General features: G+C 41.7%; 1 protein-coding gene across 5 annotated transcripts in view; it reads left to right on the forward strand.

Annotated features, from left to right (window-relative positions):
• Window positions 1-21,824, forward strand: part of LOC309852747 (uncharacterized protein) — a 187,156-nt gene that overhangs the window by 79,960 nt on the left and 85,372 nt on the right. For 2 of the 5 annotated variants that reach the window (XM_082709964.1, XM_082709963.1), the window contains 3 exons: window positions 6,509-6,587; window positions 8,962-9,088; window positions 9,563-9,658. In XM_082709964.1, the coding sequence (XP_082566090.1) occupies window positions 6,573-6,587; window positions 8,962-9,088; window positions 9,563-9,658 (238 nt within the window). In that variant the 5' untranslated portion in view covers window positions 6,509-6,572. Of the gene's footprint in view, window positions 1-5,616; window positions 6,217-6,508; window positions 6,588-8,961; window positions 9,089-9,561; window positions 9,659-21,824 lie in introns of those variants that run through there. The other 3 variants (XM_082709965.1, XM_082709961.1, XM_082709962.1) reach the window with 3 other exon arrangements.

Raw genomic sequence — 21,824 nt, forward strand, 5'->3', positions numbered from 1 at the left:
ATTAAAAAATAAGGAAAAACAGGGGCATCTGGGTGGCTCAGTCATTAAGTGGCTGCCTTCAGCTCAGGTTATTACCCCAGGGTCTTGGGATTGAGTCCAGCATTGGGCTGCCTGCTCTTCAGGAAGCCTGCTTCTCCCTCTCCCACTCCCCCTGCTTATGTTCCATCTCTCGTTATCTCTCTCTCTGTCAAATAAATAAAATCTTAAAAAAAAAAAAGGATATAGAATTTATCTTTCTGTATTCAGAGAGTTGTGCAATCTGGGAATGGGTATCCTTTCTGCACATGCAGAATTCACTAATTCTTCCTGTACTCTTTCTCTCTCTGTGGCCTTACCTCATACAGGAATATTTACCTCCTGCATAAGGGATATCTATCACACATCCAGTATGGCCATGTATATATATTCACTTCACTTATTTTTTAAATTTTTATTTATTTTTTTATTCACCTTATTTAAACATCAAAGGAACCCCTCCATTATGACATGGGGCTCAATCCTTTATTAGGTTCCTTGGGTGGAGTGCTTGAGAGTTCCTGGGTAAGTCCAGATCGAGCCACTGAAGCGTAAACAGGTTTAGGTAAACTCTGGTGGGGGGTGGTCTTCTCTACAGGGTACATAGGGGGAAGTGCTTGTTCACAAGGGCTTTGTTTGAGGTGTCCTATCAGAAGTTCCATTAAATGTGTGACTCTACGGGGTTTTGTTTAGAGAACATGCTAGTGAGAAGGGCTGGTGTTAGTTCAAGTCCTCTGTAACCCAACTGACCACACCACATGGATGCCAAGTAGCACCATCATGGAGTTCACCTCAACTGGCCTACAGGGCCATCTGAGAGAGCGCTGGTCAGTGAGATGGAGAAGTCCCTGTGGAGACAGGACTGCCCTGAATGAAAAAGAAATACCTTCCAGTCAAAATCCTTATGTGCTATCAGATTTTTTTCTTAATCCTTCTTAATCTTGAAGGATGAGTTGCCCCGTGGTCAGTGGCAGGGTGCTGGCTTTTCCCCGGTGCGCTGCTGCAGCTCGGCCCGGCGCCCCACAGACCTCGCAGTCTGCGGCCACTCCGCGGGGACGGCGCCCTTGAACCCTCCCGACTCTCCACGAGCGAGGTGCTGTAGAGGCGTGCTTGTGTCGGCACTGAACGGAGAGTGAGTATCAGACTGTCCGCTTTGCCTCACTTTTCCCCGTGGCCCTTCTTATATGTTGGGTGGTTTGGATAAAGGGGAGCTTAAAAAAAATGTGCCCGGTCCCTTCGTTTCCCTCCTGGAGGAAATGGTGTTTCTTGAGTTTCTGTCATTGGATGGGCCTGGGTGCCCCTTTTGTATCATTAGGGCAGTGCGATAAGTATTAAACCTATGAACATAAAATATATATATATGTAATATATATATAATCTGTATATATATATATAATATAATCTGTAATCTATATAATCTATATAATCTGTAATATATCCATGTTGATGTCCCAGGAGTTCAAAGGGGGAGAAACCAATGCAATAGATAAATTGTTGAAAATAAAACCACACATTATTTAAAGTCTGAGTACTGAGAAAATAAATTACTAGTTATCAAATGGGTGCTAGATATTATCTGTTGTCTACATTCTTTTTTTTTTTTTTTTTTTTTTTTTTTTTTTTAAAGATTTTATTTATTTATTTGACAGAGAGAGAGAGAGAGATCACAAGTAGGCAGAGAGGCAGGCAGAGAGAGAGGAGGAAGCAGGCTCCCTGCTGAGCAGAGAGCCCGATGCGGGACTCGATCCCAGGACTCTGAGATCATGACCTGAGCCGAAGGCAGCGGCTTAACCCACTGAGCCACCCAGGCGCCCAGTTGTCTACATTCTTAATTAAGGTGAGCTAAGTTAATACTGGTGGCGGGATAATGCATCATTTATTATCAATCAGCGTTACCACATTAAAAACCAATGTTCTATCATTAAAATATCTTAGGATCACACATAGACTAAATTATGCATTTCAAATCCACTATATGGTCCTTGTTGAAGATACAGATTACAAGCATTCAAGAAGCATTCTGGTTCTGATAAAATGACATAGGAGTCATAATTTCAATAATTTTCTGGTCTGAAGTAATTGTTAAGAAACGTTGATGTACAATCAAATGCCCTTTTATGGAAGAATTAGCTGCTGAGGTTTCTTCATTTCAATCACATCAACTAATATTCTGTACGCCTGTTTGTCGCTATTATAAAGACACATCAGTATTTTAATGGAGTGTCACCACTTTTTCTTTGTTTTTGACTTTTAAAATTTTAATTCCAGTTAACAAGCTGTTATGTTAATTTCAGCTGTACAATGTAGTGGTTGAAGAATTCCATACATTATCCAGTGGTTGTCCCAACGAGGGCAGTCCTACATTTCCAAGAACCTCTTTAACCCTTCTCCCCACCCACCTTCCCTCTGATAACTGCTGGTTTGTTCCTTATAGTTAAGAGTCTCTTTCTTGATCTCTCTCTCTCTCTCTCTCTCTGATTCTCCATTGTCACTTAAGCATTGATTACATTTTTCATGGAGAGGTGGACTATGGTCATCCTAAAGGGTCCTCTCATTGCTTTACTGGTTTTTTATTATAATAATATTCTAACGTGTTCTCTTTTGCTTTGTTCTCTCCTATTGTTGAGATTTATGCAAGCAGTTCCTGACTTTTTTACCCAGCCAACAAACAGATCATACCGACTACTCAAAGCTAATTCACCACAGTGTCCCTTCTGGACTCTACAATAATGGCCTTCTATAATAGTTACACGTAGGGACAGATAGGGACCAATTTCAGTGCATGGGTAGGGACATCTCTACAACCCCTGTCACTTTGAAGAAGTTACGGAATATGAGCCCTTCACCCTTCAACAACCTGAACAATTTAAGAACCAATAATTGGTCAGGAGTGAAGTGATGAGGGAAAGAAACAGACATACGTTTCCCTTTAACCCAGAAGGTTGACCTGCATAGTTGTGATAACGATCAAGTATGTGCTGGTTGGTACATTCTTTTTTTTTTTTTTTTTTAAGATTTTATTATTTGACAGAGAACACAGCAAGAGAGGGAACACAAGCAGGGGGACTGGGGAGAGGAGGAGAGGGAGAGGCAGGCTTCCCGCTGAGCAGGGAGCCCGATGCAGGGCTGGATCCCAGATCCCTGGGATCATGACCTGAGCCGAAGGCAGACACTTAACAACTAAGCCACCCAGGCATCCCATGGTTGGTACATTCTTAAAGGGTCTCCTGACTGCCTGTACATCTCACCCATAGTTAATATCGAACTGAATGATAAGCACTAGAGAAATTTTGCAAAAGTAGTGGGTGGTTTTTTTTTTTTCCCCAAGATTTTATTTACTTGAGAGAAGGAGGTTCTCTCACCAGCAAGGGGAGCTGCAGGCAGAGGGAGAAGCAGACTCCCCACTGAGCAAGGAGCCTGATAAGGGACTCAATCCCAGGACCCTGGGATCATGACCTGAGCTGAAGGCAGACACTTAACTGACTGAATCACCCCGACATTCCAAAAAGTAGTTTTATAAGTAGAAAATTGAAGATAGATTTATGAAGATACTCCCTGCACGTCCCCTCCCCATGAGCACTAAGCATATAACCACAAGCTTCACGTAGCCAAAGTGCAACTCTTTCTGCCCAGGAGTCTTTCTCTGGGCTACTTGAATAAACCATAAAACATCTCAAGAATTCTTTCCGACTGGATGGGCTCCACAATCCTACAACAGCTTTGTTACTGCAAACTCCATTTTTTGCTACTGGTGGCTCAAAAAGCCAATACTCGGGCACCTGGGTGGCTCAGTTGGTTAAGCAACCGCCTTTGGCTCAGGTCATGGTCCCGGAGTCCCGGGATTGAGTCCCGCATCAGGCTCCCAGCTCCATGGGGAGTCTGCTTCTCCCTCTGACCTTCTTGCCTCTCATGCTCTCTCTGTCTCTCAAATAAATAAATAAAAATATTTAAAAAAAAAAAAAAAAGCCAATACTCAAGACATAGTTTTGACTGGGAAGGAATATGAGCTTTATTCAGGAGGACAACCACTTGAGAAGAAGGTGGAGTCTTGCCCAAAAACCAGCTCCACAGTTTCAGCCTGGTCCAAAGAGTTGAAAAGGAACTCGAGGCCAGTAATCAGTAAAGAGGAGTGCAGTAATCTGTAACACTTCATGTTTGCCTGCAGCCACAGGCATTACTGAGGTGCTTGGAGATTGTGTTTTGGTGCCCGAGGAGAGAGGTTGTGCAAGAGGGTTCCGAACCAAGTCTTTCTAGGAAACAAGGCACGATCTCTAGATATACAAAGAGGTTTGGTTTATTTATCAATCAGTGGGGCTAAAGGTGTGTGCTAAAATTTAAAAGACTACTAAGTTGGGCAAAGGGGCTCTGGCTTGGCTTCTGTAATTAAAAAGGTCCTCTAGGTTTATTCTGTTGCTACAAATGGAAGGATTTCCTTCTTTTGTGAGGTTGTTGTATACCAAGAATAAATTAGATGGTGGAACTCTATCAGTAATATCAGACTTTAACTTTTTATATTATAAAGAGTTGCCTGCCTGGTGTGGCAAACTGTTTTTTGATAAACATTTGCTCTTTCCTTTTTCTTGTGACTATGCTTACCCCCTTTTGAAATTCTAAATCTCTACCCCTTCTTCAGTCACAGCGGCATGAGGCGTCAATTCCCTGTCTTCCAGCCTTATGTTTTTGAGGTTCCCATAACTAAGATTTTTTTTTCTCTTGTGAGTCTGTCTTAACACCAGTTTAATTATTAGACCAGCCAAAGAATTGAGAACAGATGAGGAAAATGTTTTCCTCTCCTACACATTCAGTCTGTCGTCAAAAACAGACCTGCTCCTTGCTTCAGAGCCAAAATATAACTTGAAGATAGAGTTGGGAATAAAGAGGAACAGTAGCTTGATAGCTTGACCGGACAGAGGAGACTGCTGGAAGTTGAGGCCTTCAGAGCTACAAGCTCACCCAGGGGAGCGGGCTGGGGTTTTGTAGGAATATGCAGGATCCAGCCTGTTTCAGCAGGAGTTGTGTCTGTGTTGCCGGCCTTGTTCATGTTTTCCTTGTTCATGTTTTCCGAGTGGTACTGGATTCCTGAAAACAGAAAACAAAGCCTAAGAAGGGGGAGGGGAAGCTTGGGGAAAAAAGGGAGGAGGATTCTTATTTTTAGCTATCCAGCCTTGCTACGGTTTAATGCAGCCATTTGGATTTTGTTCAACTTCCTTCTCTCAAGCAGTTTCAGTTTGAGTCACCAGGGCACCTGAAGGAAGATCACTTCATGTTTTAAATTTGAAGCCATTCGATATTTTCTAGAATTCCAAAAATAAAGAAAAAGTATAACACCAAATTTCAGTGGAAATATTGAGGAATTGGAATTCTCCTATATTGCCGGTGGGAAAGTAAAAAGTACATTCATTTTGGAAACCTGTTTTACAGTTTCTTATGAAAACAACCATTAACCTACTGAAGGGGAGCATGTTCTCCGTGCAAAATATATCGCTTTGTTTAAGGGTTATTTTAGGCTGTGTTTTTGAGGGTGTGTGTGTGTGTGTGTGTGTGGTTTTGTTTTTTTGAGGGAGAGAGAGCAAGTGAGCATGCGCACGTGGGCGGAGTGGGGGGGGTGCGGGGGGAGGAGGGGCAGAGGCAGAGTGACAGAATCTTAAGCAGGCTCCTTGCTCAGCGGACGCTGACCTCATGACACTGAGATCACGACCTGAGGTGAATTCGAGAGTCACATGCTCAGCCTGCTGAGCCGCCCCTGCGCCCCTCCGCTTGTTATTTCAAAGAAACAGCAGACAAAGGAAGAGCCCTGCAACCCAGTATGTTTACTTTTGTAGGAGATATTTGCTCCACTTAGGGAAAGAGGAAGCTCTATTTGTAAGGGTGTCTCCCTCTGTGTAGCGGAAAGAGGGAGAATGTCTGAATCTCCAGAAATTCCGATCAGTGGAAAAAGCATCGATTTCAATCTGGTTAGCAACCACAGCCTTGGTTACTGGGCTTTGCCTGGTCACCTCCCCAAATGCTTCCCAATAGGATCACACGTGGAGTTTCCAGAATGATCCTTGCTGGTGCCCTCCTCCTCAGATTCTGTCAACTGACGAAAACAACAGTGTTGTGTTAATTACGGGCTCCAGGAGATTCTCAGTGAGGCCAGGGTTAAGCACGAGGGCTTTCCGTTATTTTATGAGTGGAGAGCAGGCTTTGGCTCAAGGAGAGGTAAGAGGGTCTCTGCTGCGTGAGTCTGGGAGGCTGAGGTCCGTGCAGCACGCGGTTCCTATGCTGTAGCTGAATGTGTGATAGTCTGTGGGAGGGGAGGCCCCCTGAAAGCCGAGAAGGAAAAGTCAGGGATTGGTCTCCATGTAGGAGGTCATGGTTTCTGAAAGGCTCCTGACACAAAGGACTAGGAAGTTGGGCCTTTTCTGCATTTCAAAGTCCTGCCTTCAGACCGAGCAGTTTAGAGGTGCAGACGCTCTGTTGGTGGCTTTAAAGGCATTTTCTCCTGATGCAGCTGTGATTTCTCCACGAGTCTCTTCTGACAAAGAAATCTAGAGGACAAGGTGAACGACGAAGAAATGGCCAGTTCTCAGGTAAGCCTTGGCGTCTGAGGTCAGAGGCTATCATCTTTTTCTCTTGAAATTCCTTGCTCTTAGAAATTGCAAATGTTGATTCCTTTAGTTCTGGTATTTCTGCTTTCTGCTTATGTTTTATGTTTAAAATCTTATCAAAAATGATACTCAAGGCTAAGTCTTTAGAACAATTCTTCCTTATATCCCAGAGCCTTCTCTCCCTTCTCTCCAACCTGGCTTCCAATAGGCCATCAACAATTGTCACATTGAATTAAAGTCCTGCAAGTACTGAAAATACTCCCTTTGTGACGGACTCACAAGGGAAGTCTTTGAGTTCAGGATTCCTGTTGCTGATGGGGGTCGGGTCCTGGGATATCAGTCAAGGAGAGCAGTTCTCTTTTAGGTCCCATCTGGATGATTTTCAGCTTTCTGTAGACCAGGAGTCAGAAAATGCATAAATAAACATGATGGATATAAGGCTCAGAATCACTGGGAAAGTTTTTGGGTGGGGGGAGGGGAGAAGAACGGATTCCTGTTCTTTAGATTGTGAAAAAGATACTCTGTTTAAACTATAACAGATATTACAGGACTTGGAAACTATGTGTGATTGAACTTTGTATAAATGTACTGTATTTTCATATTTCCAATTTATATTCTTGATTTAAGGTTTGATGACCATAAGAACATACCAGGAATAATAGGTCCTTCGGTGTGCTGTAGGCACTGATATCAGTTAGTTTCCTCAGAGCTCATGTTACCTTCTTCTTTTTTTTTTTTTTTAAAGATTTTATTTATTTATTTGAGAGAGAGAGAGTGAGAGACAGAGAGCAGGGAGCAGGGAGGAGCGGACTCCCCACTGAGCAAGGAGCTGGATTCCAGGGCTTGATCCCCGGAGCCTGGGGTCTCGTCCTGAGTGGAACACATGTACTTAACTAACAGAGCCACCCAGACACCCTCAAGCTACCTTCTTTTACTTGGGTTGGTGCTTTCTGACAGATTTCTCCCCTGTAAAGTTCATATTTTCCCCCTTAATATTCATAAGAATGTTGGATTTACTGAGTGGTACGCAGAAACCCATTTAATGTGGAAACTTCTTTCTTCTGAGTTTCTCTTGCTTCTAGTTTCTGTTGAGAACCAAGGTAGAAGATGTAGGTAAACTGAAATTCAACTTGCAGACTGTTGATAAATACTTGAGACAGGCAAGAGTATGAAATTGCATCAGGAATTCCCAACTGCCTTAATGTTAATGCTCTGCTAGAGGCTAAAAGCTAGCAGCTTGACAATAGCCAGACCTCCAGAATCCTGTAAGTCCTCTTTAACATATGAAAATCCCTGCAGAAACTTCCTTTATTCCTACCCCCAACTTAAAGCTGTTTTATCAATGGTTTCTCACAAGGACCCTGTAGATGTTTCTGCCCAGGGGTCCTGTCCCTGTGCTTTAATAAAAGCAGTTTTTTTGCACCCAAAATGCACCCCAAATGTCTCAAGAATACTTTTTTGACCCTTAGCTTACAGGCTCCTACGGGTCCGTTTCCACTGGACAATGAAGGCTCTCACCCTCGTGTAGCAGAGATAATGATTTCTGGGATGGGAGGTTCTAAGTCAGACCTCCATCTTGTAGGGTTTTTTTACTCCACACATAGGTCACAGCGTGACCCTTCTATTTACTTCTTTGTATTTTCAGTTAAAAAAATTAAATTATTTTTAAAAAAAGAATCAATTAACATGTTTGAGTGTCTTAAAATCCTGAAATAGAACAGAGTCACAGATAGAAATTTTATCAGGTAAGCTTGTGACACAAAGGAAACTTGATTTGCAGCCAATAAGGAGGCCACAGGGAATAACTTCCAAAACAGAGACTCCTGCAGCCAGGGTGGGAGGCAGTTTCCTTTTATTAGGGTTCAGATGGAAATCCAGAAAGATGGGCTTCATCATCTTGTATAGATCTGGGCATAAGGTCAGACAGGTACCTAAAGACACTGCCATACATTCTTTGTATGTTGTATAAGTGAGTTTGTGCTTCTCCTAGGATTGAGATTTTCACATTATAATGAGTTAAAAGTACCATGGCTTACTCTTTGGGCTACACAGGTGTGAGTCAGGGATTAGGCTCAGACTGGGCTGGCCGAATCTCATCATTTGAGTGATCATTACCTTTAGTTGGATGGCTTCTACTCCTGGACAGGAGACTAGACCATGGGGTCTTTACCTGGAGTAAAAGATAAGGTGGAAAAAGAGGTTAAGTAAAATGTGGGACAAAGATCAGAGAGTGCAAACAGGTAACCGGGGAGGGTCAGGTCTTGGGTCTAGCTGGTGACATTAACTCCCATTTTCATCTTAGGAAGCATCATGAACTCTGTTAATGGCCACTTGGTGACTGTGGTATTTATTTCAGGGACTGCTGACATTCAGGGATGTGGCCATAGAATTCTCTCAGGAGGAGTGGGGATTCCTGAACCACACTCAGCGGGAACTGTACAGGGATGTGATGTTAGAGAACTACGGACATCTCCTCTTCTTGGGTGAGGAAGACTCCTTCCAGATTTCCAAACCCCACTCTGGGTTTTCTTCCTTCCTGTGAAGACTGTCTCTTGGAAGATTCCTCTTTGAATGACTGGAATTCAGATCCAGTCAGAGAGGGGAATAAGTAGGGGTTTGTAGATGGAGAGAAAAATCATCATGTTGTTTCCTATAACTTTAGCTTCTTCTTCTTTAAGGTAATATCACTTTTGTAGATGAGTGTCAATTGTAAATAGTGAGTGTCAAAAAATGGTACTGCCCACATCTTAAACTGAGATTTTAACTTCTTATTATTGTATTGGTAGTACTTGAAAGTGGAAGTCATGATGTGAAAATTGCAAATTTCTCCTGCGTGTTTAATGGCGTGTTGGTCAACCATGTTTGGGAAATCATTTTCTAGAATTCTGCAGTGTCCTCTAGTAAATTGAAAATTAAAATCTCCAACAATATTCCTATTCATTTTTTCTAATAAACAGGTCTTATTGTGTGGAAGCCAGACCTGGTCATCTTTTTGGAGCAAGAGAAGCAGCTCTGGGATGTGAGGAGAAAGGAGACAGTAGCCTTCCATCCAGGTAGGTGGGAATGAATGAGGCAGATGCATGCAGAGGGGAGGTCCAGGTCTGAAGGAGGAAGACAGACCTTAAATTCTGATTCGAGTAGCTCTCCTCGAATGGAGATTAATTTTAGAAGCACAACTGAACTCCCCCTGTCACAGAAGAACATCTGCTCTCCAACATTATCGAGCTCTTAAATTCTCTAAGGATTCTCCTTCAGCTCCAGTGATGGTCAATCACATCCATTGATGGAGACCAGGAGACTTCTCGGGAGAGGGAGGGTCTCCATAATCTAAGAGCTTCTCCATTGTTTTGAGGGCCTTGGGGAAATCTCCCTATTTCTTAGGATCTCTATTCTAAACCCTTTGTAAGTTCTGTTTTTCATCATGGGAGAAGTGTGTCAGGGTGGTGGTATGCACATTGGGTTTGGTATAGAAACTCTGGGAACACTGAAGACAGATATCACATGTTTTCTGGTTTATGCTTTCCAATGTCATGGTGGCTTTGATCTTAATCATATAAAATTGAGAATCAGCAATTTCATCAGATAACAAAACACCTACCTAAAATGAGAAAAACTAATCCTTTATTTCACTTAAAAATTCACTTTTCTTTGTATTAAATAATACTAGAGATTTCCACTCTATGTTTTCCATTCCTCAGTGGTGAAATAATTAAATGTATCTGTTTCCTGGATTTCCTACCTAAATAGTGCCATAGGGTAGCTGGAACATTTAGAATTCAGAATTCGTATCCTGTAATAAAGTCTTAGTTGTTACTTTATTCATAATAATTGAATAGTTTTATAATTTTATATGGTATGAAGTTCCTGTTACTTTGCCATGTGTGTTCTCACTTTCTTATTACTTATACATGACATTCATCTTTTTTTTTTATATCAGAAGTTGTGATATGACATGAACATTTTCTTATAAAAAGTAAAGTGGATAATCAGTAAAATTCTCATATTTTAAAAAACGTTTTGCTTATAAATTTAATTTACATGGAAAAATTAACCATTAGGCTTTTCTTCTACTTTCCTCAGAATATATCTGAATTTAATTGCAAATATTTATTTTTTATAAAGTGATTGCTTGTTGGCATATTTTACAGTTGTGATAGTATTTCTTTATTTCAAAATGAAGGGGTTTTTTTGGGATGCTTGGTTCTTACTTTTTTTCTTTCTTTTAAATATATATTTATTTATGAGACAGAAAATGCATGAGCCCAAGTGGGGTGAGGGGCAGAGAGAGAGAGGGAGAGGTAGAAGGAAAGGGAGAGAATCCCAAGCAGACTCTTTGCTGAGGGTCAAAACCCTCAAGGGGCTCCAATTCCATAACCCTGAGATCATGACCTGAGCCAAAATCCAGAGTGCTAATCCAACCGAACCATGCAGGTGCCCCAGGGTGCTTGATTCTTCATTCTGTGTACAGGAGGGATATGTTAATAAGAATGCCGTTTCCAATGCCTTTTAAGTGCTTATTCATAAAATTTTCCATTAGACCTTTTCATGGTAGACTTTAATACACATTCTTTACTATTTTACTGTCAATGAAGACATGCCAATAATTCAAAATGCTTGGTTTTCATGGGTATACCGTCATAGTTTAAAGTTACATAAAAGGTTTCCTTTTAAAAATGCATTCATTTTTTTCTATAGATTTTATTTATCTGTCAGGGAGAAAATACGGAGAAGTAGGGGGGTGGGACAGGGAAGGAGCAAGACAAGCATACTTCCCACTGAGCAAGGATCCCACACTGGGTACCATCCCAGGACCCTGAGATCATGAGCTGAGCTCAAGTTAAATGCTTAACAGCCTGACCCACCCGGGCACCCCAGAATTCATCTATTTATGTGGAATTCTTTGGGTTATGTTTTGGCTTATTCTGGTTTCACAATTCTGTAATAACGGGCTTCCTTTTGTATGGGACCTTTCACAACATTGTTTAGTTACCTGTGTATTTAATAAGAAGACAGTTTTCAACTCAGTAGATTTCAGGACGGTGTGAACTCCAGTATGAATGAGCTCCTCAGTCTCTCCAGTGTTTGAACAAGTGCTCAGCATTCATCTGAGCCGCCAGGTAATGGGTCCATAGGGAGCTGTCCTTCCTTCGGCCCCTATGGCCTACATGACAGAAACAAGTCCCTCAGGCAGCAGCCATACAGCTACATCATGGAGCATACTGGGCACTCATTTGTTCTTTCCTGAGGAGAGGTGAGAGTTCTCTCACGGTGTTGCTGTGGAGAGTCAGGGAGGGCGAGCCCCGGTTGTGGGCAAGTGTTGCAAATTCTTCTTGTCTCTTCAACGTGCCTCTTCTTCCTTCCTACTTGCCTGGGAGAGCTGTGTTCTCCTAACTGGCTTCTGGAACATTCTGAAGGGTAATTCGGTCCATTTTTGTGTCCATGGAGGAGCACAGTCCTGTGTTTCCTATTTCTCTATTTTGCTCATGTGCAATGATGAACATTAAGATTGCACATCATATTAACGTATACGCATGCGAGTATGGTGAGTGTGTTAACTTACTGTGTATCTTTTAGTTGTGTCTTTCCCTAACACCCAAAGGCCTGTTGGCAAAGATGGGAAAAGAAGATTCACTTTTTAAAGTGACATGGGAAGACGTGGAAGCAGTGGTCCTGAGTATTTGTACTTAACGGGTAACTCGTCAGGTGGCCGAGGGTAGTAAAGGGCAGGAAGGAAGGACGTTATGATGGGTATAACCCAAGTGGGACAGTTAGCATAAAGAAATCCTTCCCACTAGAAGAGATCAGGCATAGAGCACATTCAAGGGAAACCCCCACCGTTAAGACATTTATATTTGCAGAACAATATCTTTGAACCTGGCGATAATAATCCATTTTTCAACATACATATTCTCTGGAAGGACGTTTGGATATTTTGGGAGGTCACCTAGTCCATGCGGAAAGTTTCATTCAAACCATTTCAAGTTTAAGAGTGGTTTAATCATTCACTGATGCATTTCTGAATGTTAGACATTTAAAAATGAAGATAAAAATTCTAAATGTGATTGGTTTAAGAAGTCCTTTTCGGGAAGTTCCTTATTCTCCCACCGACACATAATCCCTCCTTGTGGCACACTCTCTAAATCTGATAAACACAGGAAGGTCTTTATCCAAACATCACTGTAGAATACTTACCACGTAATACTTAATTGGAGTAAGTTTTCATGTGCTGTGAACTTAAGAAGGCCTTTAATGAGAACTCTATTTTCCGTAATTACCAAGTTGTTTATAAAGGAGACAAAATGTACCCATGTAAGGAGTCTGGGGAAAATGTCAGTCAAGGGTCAAATCCTAATAAACCTCAGAGAATTTAGTTTCTAGAGAACTAGTATTAGAGTTATAAATGCAGAGCTTTATGAAAGCTCCAATCTTCTTGTATATCATTGTATCCTTACTGAAATGAAGACTGAAGAAGGTATAAGTGTGACAAACCTTTTAACGGTCTTCAAGACTCACTGAACAGCAGACATTTCATAATGGGAAGAAATAGTACAAATATAAACAATGTGGTAAAGACCTTAACTGCCACTCAAAACTTACCAATATAACATAAAATACAGTGGGGAGTGGCGAAGTCTTTAAGCAGAACTATGATTTTGCTAAATATCAAGGAGTGCATAATGTAAGGAATGCAGTAAAGCATTTCACTCATAATAATAATTCAACATGAGATAATGTGCCCTGGGGCAATAACTTAAAATTGTCATGAGTGGTGGTCCGGTCTTTACGTGGAACCCTTACTCAATATAAGGTAAAACACACTAGATGGAAACTTTAGTGCAATGACTGAAGAATGACCTTTGTTTTCATATACGGTTCAGAAAGAGTCTTTATAAAAGATAAAAACATTAAAGATGTAAATAGTTGGCTACGTATGTACAATAGAAAGGCAAATCTAAATAAAGTCAGAATTAACAACAGAAATCAATACGTGCCATTTCAGACATGACTCTAAATCAGAGTATTTATTACAGAGGAAAATCCAAATTTAAATGACCTAGAGCACTCACATTTTAGTTCTGGACAGGGCAGGCATGAAGGGCACCAACCTCCTCCAGAACTGAAAATCTGTATGTAATTTTTTTTTTTTTTTTGAGATTTTATTTATTTATTTGACAGAGACACAGTGAGAGAGGGAACAGAAGCAGGGGAGTGGGAGAGGGAGAAGCAGGCTTCCCGCTGAGTACAGAGCCCAATAACAGTGCTCCATCCCAGGACCCTGGGACCATGACCTGAGCCGAAGGCAGATGCTTAACGACTAAGCCACCCCAGACATCCCTCTGTGTGTAATTTTTGAGTCCCAAAAACTTAAAACCATTCCTTACCATGGAAATACCGTATTATTGAAACCTTACCGAGAGCATTAATAGTTAATCATCCCCTTTTTATGTGGTCTGTGTTCTATATTTTTATAGTAAAGTAAGGTACAGAGAAAATATTAAGGATTGTGGTAGTGAAGAGAAAACATGTTTACAGTACTACACAATATTTACACAACAGAAAAAAATCTTTGTATAAGTAGACTCACATTGTTTAAACCTATATTATTCAGTGTTCAACTGTATTTGTTAATATCCCTGAAAGGATCAAGATGGCATGGCTATTTGGAGAGGGATCATTAGTTTTACTATGTCTCTTTTTTTCTGTTGGCTATATTTGAATTATTTCCAATAGCAAATATTAATTTTACTCTGAAATTTTGTAAATACATAAAATCTTTTAAGGAAACAAACAAGTTTATTAGGTGAAAACTTGGAGACTTCATAAGTCATGGCTTGTTTTAACGTATCTTTGAAGGGACCAAACATTGGGACAATGCTGGGTCTTAGCAGATGTTCTAAAGATAGGAAGAAAACAGTCTTCTATTATGAGAGATGTTGCAGCCCAAGGTCGGAGATAAAAAGCATCTAAGTCTGAAGCATTGGCATGAATTCCTCATGTGGCAAAAGGACATCTGTCCAAGGCTGCGTTCTTTACTCTGAATCTAGAAAGATAAATTTTACTTGTTTTCTTTCTAAATCATCTCCAGTCCTCTGTCTCCTTATTTCCGTTCCAGTGATGTAGGCATCACAGTTGTCCTTTCTTCCTGGGTTATGGAGACCCCCACTGTCCCTGCTCTCTTCCTGAAACATAAGTCATTCAGGCCCTTGTAGGTTCTTAGGAGTAGCTTGGAATTTTCAAATTCAATGGTAAATGGTTGGTAACAGATCATTTGAAGCCATATCTGAGATTTAAATACTGTGATGTCACCACGTCACTGGAAGAGCAAGAAAATGCCATCAGTGGTCTGTAGGCTTAATTTAGACCCTAGCACTGAGAGTTGTGAGGACAGATAAAAAATGATGTTGATATTGTTTGAGAGGAAGATAAATCCTACTAAAAGCAAATATGGAGGACTCTTGAAATGTGAGGAAATCTGGTAAGGAGCTCCTTTGAGTCACTGCAAAGTCTTAAGAAGTTTCTGGTGGTGAACAAATGTGACAGAGACGGGAACTTGGGAAATGTGGTTTTCTGGAATTGAGGGAAGTCAGAATTTCCTGGTTGTCCTGAGTTCCAGTTGCTGCTGGACTACAGGGAAACAGGGAAACTAGGCCCAGTTGTGTGGCGGTGGATGGAGAAGGGGTATTGGATGAGTTAAACATTATATATATATCTCTAAGATGTCACATGACACAGTAGATCTTGAAGATGATGAAGACTGCTGGACCCTAGTAGCCAGAACCAGCAAGGTGTGTGTTGTGGTTCCACAAAGCACTGGTGTCCCAGGTATATAACCCCAACATAGATCTAATCCAGTGTAGATGGGTGACCTTCCAAGGATGCTGACCCACACCTGGCAAGGCCCACCCTCACTTCCACTCAGCCCCATGATGAGTTTGTCCTGTGCTCTGGACTGTGTACAAGGCACTGATTTGTTGGGAAGCCAGTCTGCAGTCACTGGCAGTGAGTTTTTCTACTTCAAACAGTCTACCCAGTTTCTAGACTAGATAGTCCCTATGTTGTTTCACAGGCCATGCTGTCCTTACACCCATCCTGATCTGAACAGAGAAAGGATTTTTATCACTCGTAGAAATTGATCAAATAAAGTTGTGTAGTTAACGTTTGTTCACTTCAGGGACAATAATTCATTTTTTATTAGCTGTTACTCGGTGGTCAGCCATATTACGAGAAGACTGCTGGGTATGTATAGAAAAGAAGATGTGCATTTTGTGTTACGTACACAGTAGTAGATGCTCAGATCTGATAAAATGGCTCAGACATCCTAGAGTATTCTCTGATTTTCCATTTCTTCTTTCTGGTACCGTCTCCTTGCAAACATTGTGTTTATACGTCCTCCCTCATGGCTCTGAGATACCTGCCCCCCAACCAGAATTCCAGCCATGATCCAGGCAGCAAAGGAGGCAGTATAAATCTGATAGGACTTTAAAAATTTGAGGAATTTTTTTAAAAAATTTACTTGAATGAGAGAGAGAGAGCACAAGCAGTAGGAATAAGAGAAGGAGAGGGAGATGCAGGCTCTCCGATGAGCAGGGAGACCAACCAAGTGGGGCTCCCTCCCAGGACCCTGGGATCATGACCTGAGCCGAAGGCAGACGCTTAACCAACTGAGCAACCCAAGCGCCTTAGGACTTAATAAATTAAAGTCCTTAATATATTTAAAACCTTTCTGGTTTGCGCAGGGAAGGTCATCCTCACCAGGGCACTACTTCCTCCATCACTGACCAGCACTCTGTCATCGCTGCCACTCTAAGTACAGAGATACAATTGTAGCACAGGTGGACATGTTTGCGAATGGCTCTTGTTCTCAGAACTGTTTCCCAGCATATGACAAAAAGGCAGTCACACTTTTCCTTGAAACCATGTGTTAGAGAAATACCCCAAAATTTACAGTATCCTTATCCTTAATGCCCAGGTGTTTTATTCTGCATGTTAATGGTGTGCTGATGAGGAGTTGCTTAAGCCACAATTACTTATGGTTTTAGGGTAAAAGTCATCAAATACAGCATTATAGTGAGAATGCTCTCTTCAATCCCATTTTAATATATAACATGTATTAATGTCTTGATGCTTTTCATAACTTACTTGATAAAATATTTACGTGCATTCTGAATCACTTTAATTTGGATTGTTTTCATTTAGGAATGTGAACAAAAGTATATTTGGGGTGACCCCAGGAAGCTCAAGGAAGGTATTGAGAGAAGCGACAGGTGGAAGAGGAGGAAGCTGAGATAGATTCTGTTAGCTTCAGATTCATTTATGAATAAAGAAAATATGTGTTGTGTGTGTTGTGTTTGTGTGACACAGCAGTAACATGACCACAGGCCTAGAGGGTTTCTGAGAGGGACTTCTGTGTGGATGACTCAAGATTGACCTGTGACTTAGTTCCTGCAGAAATTGTCGAATTTAGCCTGAGTCAGGTACCGGGAGCACTTGTGAATACTAGATTTCTGTGCCTATCCCCACACTAACCATGTCAGTGGTTCTGAGGTGCAGCCCCCAAATTTCCTTTCCTGTGTTTTCTCAGGTGCCTGCCTAGGTAACATGTTGGGGACCCATGTCTGGGGACACAGTTGTAGTTGTGTTCTTCAGGAAGGGTATTGGCCTATTGCAAATGTTGTCGGATATACAGGTGTGTAGTCATGGTTTTCCAGGTGTGAATGTGGACTCTTGGGTGCTGGGCCTTTCCTTTCTTTTTGTCTTGGATACCTGATCTGTGTTTCTGGTTCTTTGTACTCAAGTGAAAGCTATTCAGTTTACTTGTGTTTGGTTTGGGCTGGAATTTTCACTCTGAAGTCCCATGGAGGCCTTTGTGTGTGAAGACTTTTCAGTGAATCATTGAGGGACAAAAAGGGAAAAGAATCCAAGCACAGTCACCTTCTGGAAGGGCATCTGACCTGCCTACCTCATGTTGATGGGTGGAGTGTCCATGTTCAAACCCTGACTCTACCAATATTGAGATGATCACAACACCTTCTTTTAACTTAACTATTTTTGTCAAAAAGGGAATAATATTAGCAATAATACACAGAACCGAGAACATTAAATACATAACAGTTTATAGAGCACTAATAACCATGGGACATACATTGTATGTTTACAGAGGGCAGACATGTGTCCATTGGGAACTGCGGGCTCCTGAGTGTTTTCCAAGCCAATGCTGGCAAGTCCCTGGTCAAGTGGTTCCACTGGTTACGTTCAAACATGTGGAAGGACTGTAGGCCGTTCTCTGCTTCTGGGCAGTACCACAGGCTAGGCTCTGAGTCCAGTTCACTGTTCAAGATCCCTGCTTCGGCAGAGAGAGGTTATGTTCAACACTTGGGCAATGCCCCTGGCTTGGCGCTCTCCCTAGTAGGTCTATGAGCTAGGCTCTGCAGTTGCCCAGGGCCTTTGTTCAGGATTGCTGGTGGGGGGACTAGAGGCTATGCTCAGCAGTGGAAATTGACTTCTAGTTTGCATACTTGTTCAAATAGAGCCCCCTAGAATGGCCTCTATGTTCACCCTGTTGGCTGGAGACCCAAGTCAGATACAGCTGCTGACGAATCTTCTTAAGCAGGTGGGTTCATTTCTGTTCTGCAAGTGGACAGAGACTGTGTGATCTCTGATTGGGTATGACTACAAGGAGGACTACAGTCTGGTCTGTCAGTGTTCCAAGATCTGAGCACTCATTGCTGTAAGCCCTGCACACCTTGTCCATGTCTCAGTGATCGCCAGTGGTCCACACCACAGATTGCTCCAGGGATCCCCATGAGGTCAGACCTCAGTGGGCCTCCCAGGAAGCAGCTTGCCATTTGGAGAATGCTGGATGCCCACTGCTTTCTTTTTCTTGGTGCAGGAATTACAGTTCCAGGTGATAAGCCATGGTATGGCACTGTGCTGGCCTGGGGGTCTTGGGGGGGCAGGTGCATTGTGGTCAATGTGAAATTAACCCTTAATTAACCTAAATTAACCTCTTAGCCCTTCTAATGCTGTGCTTGTTGATCTCGGTGGTCCAGAAGGTGTTTCAGCCCCACCCCTGAGCACTGAGATTTACCCGGTGACAACTTATGTGAATAGTTGCTACTTGAGCTTATTATAAGAAGTACTGAAGTGGCCACTATTTCAGCATCTTTTTTCTTATTTTTTAAGAGGAGGAGAGAGACGTGGGAGGGACAGGGAGTAAGAGAATCCAAAGCAGGCTCCATTCCCTTCGTGGAGCTGGATGTGGGGGCTCCATCTCGCAACCCTAAGATCATGACTTGTGCTGAAATCCGTGGTCAGACTGAGCCACCCAGGCGCGTCTGTTCTCACCATCTTGGTGATGTCAACCCTTTGTGATGATTTTTTAATGTCTCGTGAGCTAAAACTTTTGCCCTATATACCTGTATTTATAGATCTATATTTTATCTATTTGTGTGTAAAAATATGCACACACAAAAATATAGATTGTGTTTGTTATCCTTTAGTCAAAATATTGAAATGCTGTGTATTAGATACTGAAGAATAACACAGTTAGTAGCAGTGACAAAGCCCATTGGTGTTAAGGATTTTAATATATGATATTTATATTGCCGTGTCAGTTTGGTTGGTTATCACTGCATGGGGTGTTTTTGTTTGTCTCTTTTTTTTTTCTAGTTCTTTCCTCCTGTTTTCAGTATGGCTTTAGGGAAATTCCAGTGGAGTATATTCAAGCAAAGTTTGGTGTTACCAGGAACATTTGGTTTATTTATGTTTAATATCCTAATGGAGATACTGGGGCTTCTATTTACCAAGTCTTTATGCTTATCCTTACACCCTATGTATTTTTTTCATGATTTGTATGCTGTGTTTTCCTGTGTGTATTTTAAGGAAATAATTATACATTTCATTCTTTTTCTGTAAACTTTGTATACACGGGCTATATTGCTTTAGCTGGAAATTAAAGCACACTTTAAAAAAAAAGGCTTTTTAGGGTCGCCTGGGTGGCTCAGTGGGTTAAGCCTCTGCCTTCAGCTCAGGTAGGGTCCTGGGATCAAGCCTGCATGGGGGGTGGTCTCTGCCCAGCAGGGAGCCTGCTTCCCCCTCTCTCTCTGCCTGCCTCTCTACCTATTTGTGATTTCTGTTTGTCAAATAAATAAATAAAATCTTTAAAAGGGGCGCCTGGGTGGCTCAGAGGTTTAAGCCGCTGCCTTTGGCTCGGGTCGTGGTCTCGGGGTGCTGGGATCGAGTCCCGCATCGTGCTCTCTGCTCAGCGGGGAGCCTGCTTCCCTCTGTCTCTCTGTCTGCCTCTCCATCTACTTGTGATTTCTCTCTGTCAAATAAATAAATAAATAAATAAAATCTTTTAAAAAAATATAAAAATAAAAGAAAGTTTTAAAGGCTTTTTAAATATAGTCACAGTGTGAAATTATACCCTAATTACAGCTTCTCAGTATATGTACATTGTGATACTTACCTATTTACGTACCAGGTTTTTTTTTTAAGTATTTATTTATTTGTCAGAGAGAGAGAGCGAGACCGAGCACAGGCAGACAGAGTGGCAGGCAGAGTCAGAGGAAGAAGCAGGCTCCCTGCGGAGCAAGGAGCCCGATGTGGGACTTGATCCCAAGACGCTGGGATCATGACCTGAGCTGAAGGCAGCTGCTTAACCAACTGAGCCACCCAGGCCTCCCTACGTACCAGGTTTCTGATGGCACTTTTTTTTTTTTTAAAGTAAATATGGGGAAATCATAAGTGAATAGCTCAGTGGAATTATACAAACTGATTACATCTCTAAAAGCCACTGAGATCAAGGAATAGAATATTATTTGTCCTCTGAAATTCCCTTTGAGCCCTTCAGTATCTTTCCCTAAAGCTCAACACTCTTTTAACATGTAAGGCAAGGGAGTACTGTCCCCATTTTTGTACTTAGTGTGAAAGTAATTGGGCAACAGGAGCTCTTTTGTGTTTGGCTTCTTTTCTTTCCTTCTGTCATTTGAATTATCTGTATTCCTGCATGATGCTGTGCCTCATTCATTAGAGTGGATCAGTCCAGCTCCATTGTGCATATCAAATGACCGCGTCATTCTGCTGTTACTGGACGGGGGATGATTCTCAGGGCAGGACTGTAATGACTAGCCCCGGCACGTGAAACTGATAATTTGCCTTTTAGTGAAACATGAACCCATGTCTGCTGCCTGTATTTACAGGAGTGAATTACTGGTAAATGTGTTTAGATTTGTTCACCTTTTAGAGATACTCCGAAACACTTTGCCAAAGACTTTGTACCCGTTTTCACACACACCAGCAGTGTATGCGATTTCTGGCTTATCCGCAGACCTTCTAAATTGTGATAGCCTGCATCGTTTTCACAGTCGGCTCCTGGTTGCTGTGTGATGTTACCAAGTGGCGGTTTTATTTGCTCTTTTGTTGTTCTTGCTTCCCGTTAGTGTGGAACTGGGTTAGCGATAGTCTCCTTTTCGAAGTTTCTAGTTAGTTCTTATCCCTTTTTACTGTTGTGATTTATTTTTATTTTTTTTTATTTTTTGGGGGGGGTGAGATTTATTTATTTTTTTAGACAGTGTGAGAGTGCTAAAATGGAAGGGAGAGAAGAAGAAAGACTCGGGAGAACAGTCCACGTTGAGCGTGGCACCTGATACGGGGCTCAGTCTCATGAGTCTGAGATCATGACCTGAGCTGAAGCCAAGAGTCCCATGCTTTAGGGACTGTGCCATTTAGGCACCCCAGATGTTGTAATGTCTTTTTCTTCAGGTTTTGTAGTTTTATATATATGCTGAGAATGAGACCTTTGTCTTCTTTCTTACTCTACCTATGTTTTTATCTTTTGAGATTGTGATTCAGAGAAGTTCTTTTTTTTTTTTTTTTTTTTTAAGATTTATTCATTTATTTTAGAGAGAGCGTAAAGGAGAGTAGGGGGAGGGGCCAAGGGCAAGGGAGAAAATCACAAGCAGACTTCTAGCTGAGCCTAGGTCTGGGTATAGGGCTCTAACTCATGACCCAAGCTGAAATCAGGAGTTGGATGCTTAATTGACAGAGCCCCCCAGTTGCCCTGAGTTCTTAATTTGAATGTAACCCAATTTTTCATTTCACCCTTCATGGTAGTGATTTTTCTCATTTTCACAAATCTTCTCTTCTACCAAGACCACAGAGATGGAATCTTTTGTGTTTTTCAAAGAAAAAAAAATCATGATCTTTACAGTTTCAGTC

The sequence above is a fragment of the Mustela nivalis genome (assembly GCF_964662115.1).
Source record: "Mustela nivalis genome assembly, chromosome: 18".
NCBI classification, from domain to species: Eukaryota; Metazoa; Chordata; class Mammalia; order Carnivora; family Mustelidae; genus Mustela; species Mustela nivalis.